The sequence below is a fragment of the Carassius gibelio genome, chromosome B8 (assembly GCF_023724105.1).
Source record: "Carassius gibelio isolate Cgi1373 ecotype wild population from Czech Republic chromosome B8, carGib1.2-hapl.c, whole genome shotgun sequence".
NCBI classification, from domain to species: domain Eukaryota; kingdom Metazoa; phylum Chordata; class Actinopteri; order Cypriniformes; family Cyprinidae; genus Carassius; species Carassius gibelio.
In genome coordinates this window covers 5,955,176-5,967,178 of record NC_068403.1, presented here as the reverse complement: position 1 = coordinate 5,967,178, position 12,003 = coordinate 5,955,176, and the positions used below count along the sequence as shown (strand labels likewise).

General features: G+C 38.5%; 1 protein-coding gene across 1 annotated transcript in view; it reads left to right on the top strand.

The window, feature by feature from the left end:
- The window catches only part of plxna3 (plexin A3), a 157,109-nt gene that overhangs the window by 131,613 nt on the left and 13,493 nt on the right, over nt 1-12,003 (top strand). Inside the window, exons 16-24 of the mRNA XM_052563751.1 lie at nt 914-1,081; nt 1,513-1,606; nt 1,710-1,949; nt 2,497-2,640; nt 4,925-5,159; nt 6,723-6,865; nt 7,377-7,633; nt 8,167-8,233; nt 10,772-10,918. Coding sequence (XP_052419711.1) covers nt 914-1,081; nt 1,513-1,606; nt 1,710-1,949; nt 2,497-2,640; nt 4,925-5,159; nt 6,723-6,865; nt 7,377-7,633; nt 8,167-8,233; nt 10,772-10,918 — 1,495 coding nt within the window. The remainder of the gene's footprint in view (nt 1-913; nt 1,082-1,512; nt 1,607-1,709; nt 1,950-2,496; nt 2,641-4,924; nt 5,160-6,722; nt 6,866-7,376; nt 7,634-8,166; nt 8,234-10,771; nt 10,919-12,003) is intronic.

The window sequence follows — 12,003 nt, the reverse complement described above, 5'->3', positions numbered from 1 at the left end:
TGGAGAAACATCTGCTTAGAAGATATAAATTGTGAAATGTTATCAGTTCCTGGCTAAAAAGACCTGGTTTAGACTGGTTCACTAAACTCAGCTGGTGAATCTGGTCTATCTTACTGGGACAAAAAAAAACATATGTAAACATAAAAAAAGTAAATAAAAAAAAGTTTTTCCATTTCAGTCAATCAGTCAGCACTGTAGTCATTAAATATCCATTAAATATTAAAATATATATTTAATAAATATTCAGTGACTACAGTGATTATTAAAATATTCATTTATTAAGTTATATATATATATATATATATATATATATATATATATATATATATATATATATATATATATATACACATACACACACACACACACACACACACACACTTAATCATTCAATTTATCATTGTAAATTAATATTTGAACATTTAATGACTACAGAAATAGAGGATGAAAAAATTATTCTTTTAAAACTATTTGTATTTTTTTTATCCAACTTGTGATTCGGTTTTGGCTAGAATTTTTTTTTTTTTACTTCCGATTCCATTTTTCTCTGAAATATGCAGTTTCTGTAATTATTAAACACTCATTTGTTCTAGACCATTAAATCTGACATTAAGGTGCATTTAAACCCAGTCTGGTAGCAATTTATTGCAGAAAAGACCAGCATTTTTTCCATTCAAGTTTAGACTGGTTCATTCTGGTCTAGTCATGCTAGAAACCAGCATCCACAACACATTAGAGGTCCTCTCAGCCATCTCAGAAACAGCTTAAACCAGTCTAAGATGGCTAGCTGGTCTCCCAGCCTGGGCAAGATGGTTAAGCTGGTCTGTTTTGATGGTTCTGAGACGGTTTAGGCTGTTTATGTAGTCAGGCTTTGATTCTTTGTTTAATAAAACGTCATGTTTTGTTCCAACAGGAGAACAGTGCGTGAGATAGTGTGTGTGACGCCACCCTCAGCATCAGGTTCTGGTGCTTCATCTGTCAAGCTGTTAATTGACAAGGCCGAAGTCACCAGCGTTACGCATTACATTTACTCCGAAGATCCAACCATAATCAGCGTGGAGCCCAACTGGAGCATCATTAAGTATGTTAACACAATCTCACACACGCTTAATAACTCTGTTCCAAACCCAAGAGAGATTCTGATGTCTACACAAGCTAATATGTCTGCAGCATCCAAAGCCTAATAGAATTTCAGAAATGAATGAATTGAAATGCTGCACGTGGGCAGAAACTCACTCAGCCGTTTCCAATAGAGAGTTAGCATATGTCAATGACGCTGTAGTCTGATTAGCACAAAGATACAGACATATAGCAAGCTCAAGGACTGATGATTAAAATAGTTTGAGTGCGATGAAATAGATACAAGAAATATAGTTGGCCCGCCATCTGAAAATAGAATTGGTGCAGCGCTTATTTCATAATTTTGCTGCTTACTATTCACTGAAACCTAAATTCTGACTCGCTAGCAATACACTACAGTCATATACGAGTGTTGTTTGTTTGTTCTGATAGTGGCAGCACCACCCTCACGGTCACAGGAACCAATCTGCTAACCATTCAGGAACCCAAAGTCAGAGCCAAATATGGAGGAGTGGAGACCACAAACGTGAGTTCCCCACCAGCTGTCCTTCTCCACTCTGTCCCCACCATCATTACGAACAGCTTGTTGTTTACGGGATAAGAACTCATGTCTGGATGTTCCTCTGTAGGTGTGTACGTTGGTGAATGACTCTGTGATGACGTGCTTGGCTCCGGGCATCATCTACACCAAACGCCAGGTCCCAGATTTCGGAGTTCATCCGGATGAGTTCGGCTTCATCCTGGACCATGTGTCCGCCCTCCTCATCCTCAATGGAACTCCTTTCACATACTATCCAAACCCCACCTTTGACCCCCTTGGGATTGCTGGGATTCTGGAGGTCAAGCCAGGATCGCCCATCATCTTGAAGGCATGACCTTTGTCATAATCTCCTCATCCTGTATTTACATCTTTTTAATTTGCATTTTGAAGAAAAAAGTCATATTTCACTCCAAAATATTTTTTAGAGAGAAAAAACAAAACTTTATTATTATTTTTTTTTTTGGATACATTAAATTCATTAATACACTAAATACTACCAGAATGTTTACCTATACTTTACTAAAGTATTTAAACATGTAAACTATTTTTACTGTATAAAAAAAAAATTGAAAGGGTTTAAATGTGCTGAACTGTATGAAAAAAAAAGTCATAATACAAAAAATCTGAATTTTCTTAAACATTTGAAATGTAAAATATAGTATTCTTTTTTAAAAGCTTTTAAAAAATATATTTAACAAAGAATTTTATATGAAATAATTATTTATACATGAAAGTTATATATAATATATACATATTTTATTATGTGTGTATATATATATATATATGACAATTTTCATGACATTTAAATTCTGCACATCAAATTATGTTGATCATGTTTGGTAAATTCATTTTTCTGTGCCTTCATCTGTAAACAGGGCAAGAACCTCATCCCCTCTGCTCCTGGCAACGCCCGCCTGAATTACAGCGTGATGATTGGAGAAACGCCCTGTCTGTTAACAGTCTCTGAATCTCAGCTGCTCTGTGATTCACCAGATCTGACCGGAGAGCAGCGAGTGATGGTGAGGATCATGCAGCTATGACATTTCTCCATAATGCATTATAAACAGCAAAACATGCTCACCTCTCATTGCACTGACTGAGAATTTATGGCTCCGTATTTATTGTATATCAACCAATAAATGTGGCAGCAAACGAATGGACGGCTGTAAGATGGCAGAAATGCTGAATGTTTGGTTTGCATGGACTCTGGCATTGTGCCTCTCATTTAATCAATCTCTTAATAAGCCACTGCCGCATGGCCATTTTTTACCTTAATGCTAAAACGGAAAACATAAAGGTCAACTGGAAGTGGCTCGCCGTGCATTAAGTACTTATTAGGATTATAGGGAGCGCTGATACAAGCAATTTCCCACGTAATCTAGCTATCTGCTCTCCTGGCAGCTCGAACAATTATTACAAACAGCAGACAGGAATCCTTCATAACCTTCCTGTGCCCTGACATATGCTTAGAAGGAGCATTTGAGACACGTTCAGCCTCCTTTATTGATAATAACTGCTTTCATTAATGGTCATTGCTCAGGAAAACCTCACTGTTATTTTTGCTCATACTTGTGTTAGTCATTTGAACGAACTCTTGACCTCAAGTATTCAACTTGAACACGTTTGATCCTGCACCGTTTGTGCTACAGACACAAATAATGCCTCAAATCATTTGGCTTTTTGAGTAGCCGTGTCATTTCAATATTTGAAATATGACTGAATCAAAACGTATATATGAAGGATTAAACGGAAACAAATTACAAATGCTTACTATAAAGTTATGAACTGACATTGTAATGTGTATGTTAACGTATGTGTATGTTCAGAATAATATAATGTACATGAATGTGATGGATGGATGGATGGATGGATGGATGGATAGATACATTTTTATCTATTTATCTATTAAGGCCCGTTCACACCAAGCACGATAACGATAAAGATAGCGATAAAGATATATTTCTAAAAATCGTTCTCAATATTAAAGAATAGAGGCGTCCACAGCACAACTATAACGATAAAGGCACAGAGAAACAATATCGTTGGAATCACTTTCAGAACTATTTTATTTTGTGATGAATGATAAAAACATTGCCAACCAATCAGAATCAATCCTGCTGTAATGAGCTCAAGAATTTAAAGCAGCTGACGCGCATCCATTTAGAATACACAAACAATATCGTTCGCTGGTGTGGACGCTAATAACGTTATAGTTATCTCTATAGTTATCGTTCTTGGTGTGAACGGGCCTTAAATCTGTTTATATAGTAATCTATTTTATAATCTTATTTATAATCTAATCAAATCAGTGAAACATGAAATGAACGATTTGCTATCAACATAAAGATTCGCACCTCAGTCTGAACTACATAGCAACGCCCCAGCGCACACTTTTGCATGACATGAATTTCTTTAGAAAATCTAGTTTTGGTTATTAAATCGCTGAGTGTTTTGCCAATACTGTTTCCTGAATACAAACCTTGGTGCAGTAATTACTTTCAGAACTGACCAATATCGTCACAACAAGTCAATTCTAATCAAATCCGGGACCTGTTCCTCTCCATGTAAGGTATACATTCACATTATACCACTTAATTCGATCCAACACCTTCCTGTTTGATTGATTATCACTAACTCTGTGGACAGATTGTTCAGCTGAGTTCCAGTTTGTGAATCTACAGTGTAGAGAAACACCCATAAAAAGGGAAAAAAGATTGAGAGAGAGACATAGTGGGATCCAGAGTGCTGGGATCACTCGGCTAATGACCTGACACATATCGACAGCGCTCCATGATTCACTTTATTCCCCTCTATCACCGAGTCTCAATAATTCATGCAGCCACGCGGGGCCCGAGCAGTCGCAGAAAGGTGAAACTCGTTAGGACAGACGGCTGGATGCCGCGTTTAATTGGTCCGCGAATAGCGCAAGGCCGAGCTCCCGGTACATGCCTCAGTCGGACCCCAGTCTCTGACTAGACCTCTATTACCTGCTGATTTCTGCCTAATTGCCTGCACACCTGTGCCAAAGTGACTTTCTGAAGTAATTTGATGTGGATTATTGGTCACGGTGTCTGACGGAGGCGTGAGCGATTGTTCTCGCGCCGCAGGTGGAGGAACGAGACGTGAACGCGTCGAACAAGTGCATAATTCTGTGGTAATTCTAATTGCGAGCTGATTTCATTCAAGAAGAAACAGTATGAGTGCCCTCAGCAAATCAAAAGCCCTCATTATGACCCACTAAAGATAGATTGAAGGGCCTGGTGCTCAGCCCATACTAATAGATTCTTTTGTCTGTGCGTGTAGATTCTCGTGGGTGGCCTGGAATATTCTCCTGGAATGCTTCACATCTATTCCGACAGCACTCTCACGCTGCCCGCCATCATCGGGATCGGAGCCGGCGGCGGCGTCCTCCTCATCGCCATCATCGCCGTGCTCATCGCCTACAAGCGCAAGACACGGGACGCCGACCGCACGCTCAAACGCCTACAGTTGCAGATGGACAATCTGGAGTCCCGGGTGGCGCTAGAGTGCAAGGAAGGTAAGATTTGGGGGTAGTTCAGCATCTGTGGTGCATATGGCCCATGCCAAGCTGTTCCACACAGGTGTGGAGAGTGTTTTAATGAGCTACTAATGGTTTTAACCCATAGGATAAATCAAACGGAGCTGTGATGTATTGTTTTATTGTGCGCGAGGTCTCCCGTGGGCGCCGAACGGGAGCGAGTCGGATGCGTTCTCGCACTGCAGTAGCCTGGATTCTTGCAGAGTTTGATGCAGTCTTTGTGGAGGGATTGAACTGGGTCATGACGTCATAATGTCCTCATCCTTTGATACCGGTTTTATTCATGCCTTTAAAAGGATCTGTAGCTCAGGCAGAGACTGTGCTGTGTTATTTATGCATTTGTTAAAAGAATGCCATGAGATACTGGAATGAATGCATGCGGATGCAACAATTTTATATATATATTTTTTTTTTTCATTCCTGTGTTTTGTTTGTGGGCATAGTTTCCCAGAGACTGAAACTGTTTGCATTCATTTCAGAAGTGCTGACATATATAGAGAGAGTGAGAGAGAGAGCAAAAACTATTTTGATAAATGCATTAAATTGATCAAAAGTGTCAGTAAATACATTTAATATGTTACAGAAGATTTCCATTGCAAATAAATACTTTTATTTTAAAATTTGTTAATCAAATAATCCTGAAAAAAGTATCTCTATTTCCACAAAAATATTAAGCAGCAAAGCTGTTTTCAATATTGATGATAAGAAGAAATCAGCATATTTAGCATGATTTCTGAAGTGATCATGTGACACTAAAGACTGGAGTAATATCTCCAGTCTGATACTTCCAGTATAAATTCAGTTTTGCCATTACAGGAATAAATAACATTTTATAATGTATTCAAATATATTTCAGTATAATATTTGTGAGTGTGTGTGTGTATACAGTGTATATATATATATATATATATATATATATATATATATATATATATATATATATATATATATATATATATATATTAGTAAATATTGTTTTTTATTCTGAAACATATGATGTTTTACGTATAATTTAGTAATAGCAGAAATACAAAATATAATCATTTTACATACTGTAATACTGAACTCTGAAAAAAAAATCAAGAACAGTCAATATTACTGTGCAAAAAAACCCAATTACAGAGAAAAATGTTTATATTTTCATGTTTTCAATCATTGATAGATAATTTAATTTAATCTCCCAAAACTGATTCTGTGATTGATGTAAAAACTGCCCTATTAGAAAAGAAAATGGTGTTTGATTAACATCAACAAAACAACAAGCTACACTGAAAAGTTGCAAAGGAAACCAATTCAATTCAAATCTTTAGTTGATAAGAACTCCCTATATTTTTCAATTTCTGTCTAATGAAGTTCCTAAATTTAATGAGGATGCGAAATTGAAATGACACAAAATAAAAAATTTTTTACCATATTGTAGCTAATGCCATTAATCTCCAAATATGGTGAGATACCCCCCTGGTATATCAGTCTGTCACAGCATATGAGGTGTTCTTCAGAGTCTGATGGATGCATATCTCTTCTGTTCTTTATTACTCTCAGCATTCGCTGAGCTGCAGACAGACATCCAAGAGCTGACAAACGACATGGACGGTGTGAAGATCCCTTTCCTGGAGTATCGTACCTACACCATGAGAGTGATGTTCCCTGGCATCGAGGAACACCCGGTTCTAAAGGAGCTGGACGTAAGGGAACTTTTAAAATCTCCTGGTTCGATTTCTGTCACCAGGTGTCATCTGTCACTTGCAAGTGCCTATAAGTAGGTTACTACAACTCATAGACCATGTTCTTTTAATCCTCCTGCCAAAAAAAGAAAGCAGAAAAAACCCTAGATGTGCTTTAAAAAGATCCCCTAAGCTCTGAAGCTACGGTGCTGCTGTCTCAGTAGTGAGCTTCAGAGCGAACGCCCCTCTTTCAGCATGCTTTTTAATTAAAACCTCAGGCAGAATGAAATCAGCAGCCCTGCAAGGCCCTGGTGGAATAGCCATCTAGAGACGTGCCTTACCAAAAACATTTTTGAAAATAGTCAGCAAAGAACAATTAAATCTCACCGCAGCAGAGATTTTTTTCAAGTATGCATTCAGGCAACATTGTTGCGTATGTTTCTCTCATCTCCTTCCTGTCTGGCATTTCCATCCTCAGTTTTTGTTCTCCTGCTTTTTCTTCTGTTTAATCAAATGTTCCCTCTCCTCTCAGTCTCCGGCTAATGTGGAGAAGGCCCTGCGCTTGTTTAGTCAACTGCTGAACAACAAGATGTTCCTGCTGACCTTCATCCACACACTAGAGGCTCAGAGGTCCTTCTCCATGCGGGATCGTGGCAATGTGGCCTCCCTCCTCATGGCGGCGCTGCAGGGACGGATGGAGTATGCCACTGTGGTTCTCAAACAGCTCCTTGCTGACCTGATCGAAAAGAACCTGGAGAACCGTAACCACCCCAAACTACTGCTTAGACGGTAATTTTGGAGCATGGCAGTTCCTCCAATGTTACTATGATTCATCACCACACTTGTTAAAAATTAGCAAGGACCTAGCAACCCCCAGAATGGCTTAGCAACTGCATAGCAATGCACTGAAAACCACTCAGAATACCTTACAACACTACATTACCACATAGCAGCATGCAAAAAAAAAACTAAATACTGCACCCTAAACACCCTAGCAACCACCCAAATGCCTTAGCAACCACCGAAAACATCCCAGTAACCACATAGCAACATGCTAAAAGAACATTTTAGCAGCCACCTAGCAATGCCCTATGAACCACCAGAACAGCTTACGACATTTACAACCACACAGCAGCTTGCAAAAAAACCATGCAGACAACCTTATCAACTGTACAGAAAGGCCCTAGCAACCACCCAGAACACTTTAGCAACCACATAGCAACGTGCTAAAAACCACATTAATAGCCACCTAGCAATACCATAGCAACTGTTCAGAACACACAACATAACTCGTGAATTGCGTTTTTTGTTTTTTTTTTCAGAACTGAGTCGGTGGCTGAGAAGATGCTCACTAACTGGTTCACGTTCCTCCTGCACCGCTTCCTCAAGGTTTGTGGTTTGAGTTTTAATAACATGCTATGTAAAGTCCTACATGAAATCAAACTGCTCTGTGGCTAACTAGCATCTTTTTGCAAGAAGATTTTGGTGCGCTGATGTTTTTGATGGCCTGACTCATCACAGAGCCTGCTAGTAAATCTCGCTAAAGCCTACGCTTAAGATCGCGACTCAGGAATGCCACGGCTTCCGCCCAACCCTGAAATCAGCTGCGTGGAGGGCATTCGTTCAATCCCACATCCTGTCAGGTGTTCCACCAGGATGACCCAAACGCCGCTGACTTAGGCTGAAGCAGATCGAGATGGCTATTAGCGCTAAGGGCGGGAACATCAGGCCCTTTGTGCATTCACGGCTGCAATTGCCTTGCGGAATGTAGCTCTGGCCGGCCGCCCAGTGTCTTTACGTCCCATCAGTGCAGATGTTAAAGTGTTTTGGCCACCATACAGGCCTCTAGGAGTAATTACCACGAAATGCCTTCTCGGTACGGCTCCGTTACTCTTCCTGGGTGTGTACTTGTAATTTCATATATACAGTATCATGAGCCAAAGCTTTCGGTATGTGTATGATGGAATGTACATCATCTTATTAACAAGCTTTTAATATTACAACATATACTCCGTGAACATCCTCAGAACTTTCAGGCAAGGTTCTCTCAAAGCTCTGAACAAATGTTTTTCCAGTAATCTTAACAGAGCTTTCATTCAAAGTTATGCTGCTTTCAATAACGTTCAAGAAACACCTTAAATCTTCTGGACTAGTGTTATGGCTATTTGATTTTATTGTTTTGGGGCTTAACAGTCCATTTTCATTTTATGCTTTCATTCTTTAAGTTCACTTTTAGATTTTACGAAGAAAAGTCATGCAGGTTTGGAACAAAATGAGGGTGTGTAAATCATAGAATTTTCATTTCGTGGTGACTTATACCTACAAGGGTAACAAATATTTGCTAACAGATATTTAGGGCTTCCTCTTGTGCTGTCAGTTCGTGTCATCTGAATTTACACTGTGAAACCTGGCTCGGATCCCGTGACACATATCTGTTGTGTCATAACATGGTCTAATGGGCAGACTATGAAGAGCAGACAGAGCCAGAACGCCGACAGCCTTTAAAAGCAATAGAAAGATGAGGATTTGATGTATATATTAAGACTAAATGTTTCGGAGGCTGGTTGTTTAGAATTACTTCCAGTTAGGCTTGCAATGGATGCTGGGTAACCCTCTCTGCCTGCGTTAGAAGAGTGTGATTCAGGATGTCATGCTGTAATTAATAATGTCAAGCTGATCTTGCCTAAGAACTAAATAATAGCCTCCCCTCCGTATCGCTGTTTAGTCATCAAACGCTTTTAAGTGGGTAATTGGAGACTTCTCCAAACTTCACAAATGTCCTCTGAAAAGAACTGTGATCGGACGCGTCTTTCATTCTCACGGCCGCGCTTTCTTTCTCTGCACGCTCGCCACCTTGTTTCTCTTTTTCGCTTCCTTTTGGTCAGAACACATCTTTTCTCTCTGCTTTCATTGCTTCTTCCTCTGTATTTAAAGGTGCAATTAGGCGTTTTCGAATTGTGTGAAAATTACAGCTCGTTGGGATTTTATTGAATTGATGTTCTGTGGTATTTCGCACAGGAAGTCGTCTCGAGTTCTTCTGCGTGTTCTTTAAAGGTAAAAGGTTTTAAAGGAGACACGTAATGGAAAACATGATTTCCTTGCTCTTTTGGAAATAAAAGCACTGAGGTTCTACAAAGACATACTAAAATGCTCATAACACAAAGCTTGTGTTTATGAGACGCAAACACTGTTTTGAATAGGATTTGTTTCCTTTTCAGTGTTTTTATATTAGTTATTATCATAGTGATTTGAATTGGTTTGGGATCTCTAGTTTTTATGTGTACATTACTGTTCAAAAGTTTGCTGTTGGTTAGATGCAAAGCTGAACCACTCCAGCCTTCAGTGCCACATAATCTTTCAGAAATCCTTTTAATATGCTAGCTTGCTTCTCAAGAAATATTTCTAATTAATAGCGATGCTGAAATTGTAATATTTGATAATATGTATATTTATTATTCAATTTTTTCAGTATTCTTTGAATAGAATAAATATCAACAATTAACAAAAATTTTATGCAAAATTTATTGCACCACTGTAGTCTTTACTAAAGATAAACAAGGTAAACATTTTTTTTTTTTTTTAAATACAACTTTTTAAACGTTTGACTTTATTTCTGATTCATGAAATTCAATTAAATAGTTAATTAGCTCCGTATTTTTATGGATGTTATATACGCATACATTAACCCGAATGGATTGCTTAGCCAATCGTAACAGGTATTTTAATTTATGTAGAGGTCTTAAAGGTACAGTAGCAAAACACAGCTTGTTAAATTCTGTGGATCAGTGAGAATGTGGAAAATGAACATATGAAACTTTGTTGGAGGAGACCTTGACTAACATGATAAGTGGACTTTAGGGAGAAAATAAAACGCTTCAGAAGTGTAGAATATGACCTCTCTCTCTCTCTCTCTCTCTCTCTGTGCAGGAGTGTGCTGGCGAGCCTCTGTTTATGCTCTACTGTGCTATAAAACAGCAGATGGAAAAAGGTCCCATAGACGCCATCACAGGAGAGGCCAGATACTCCCTGAGCGAAGACAAGCTCATCCGACAGCAAATCGACTACAAGCAGCTGGTCAGTGTTCCCGTGGTGACGCTCTCTCACGTATCCCATAATCCCTCTTCCTGTCTCCCAGCACTGCCTGCCTCATTGAAGACCACAAGCGTTTGACTTCAGCTCAAATATACGTTTGAAAAGTACCAAAACACTACAAAAGTTTTGCTTCCAGCTAGAAATTAAATCTATAAATAATAATACCAGTATTGTTTTAGGGTACTATTATAATTTTGTTCATAGTTTTCTCTTTAGTTTTAGTTAAAGTTTTAGGACTTTTTTTTTTAGGACGTGTTTTTGGTTTTAGTTTTACCCTGACTAATACTTAATTTAATATTACTAATATATGCTTTCCAAGGTCTTTTCACACCAAGTCCAAGTTTTTGGTATGAATAACATTGTAATATGAATCAAATGCATTTGTATGAAATATAATACTGCAATATTACTGTTTTTCAGTTAGTTTTTTATTTTATTTTAAAGGCTTTGTCGTCATCTCAATAGCTGTCGTGCATATATTTAATATTTTATGGCAGTATTCTGTCTGCATTTGTAAGAACAATGCAAGATCCAATATCTTTTTCTTTCTGGTTCTGACTAAGATCTGGTTCTTAATTCAGAATCCTAGTGGTCATTAGTGTCCCATCGGCCTTAGATACTGCGCCAGAGTAAGTTATAACGTGACTTTCAGAGCAGTTTGTCAGAGTTGGCGAAACAGGGACAAAGGTGAATTGAGAAAAAACAAAGAAGCTCCTGATCAGAGCTTGTAATGACTGAAAAAATCTAAGTATTTATCATGGCACTCATAAAACAACCCCAGTGCTCCTCATTTATCTCAGCAGACAGCCAGGAAATACAGCGGCTGATTTACACGCTCTCTCTCGCATACACAAACATGACTACACTAAAGAGCATATTTACTGTCTGCGCCGACAGAGTTCTGTGCATTGATTTTGAATGGAACAATACGAGCCGACCAATGAATGAGCTTTAATCTATGGCTCCTCAGTGGTAGTTAAAGCTATAGGGCAGCTCATCAATTCAACAGTATTCAGGATAGATCAGCTTAGGGCAATCGATAAGTGGCACAGTTATTCAGATGTCTT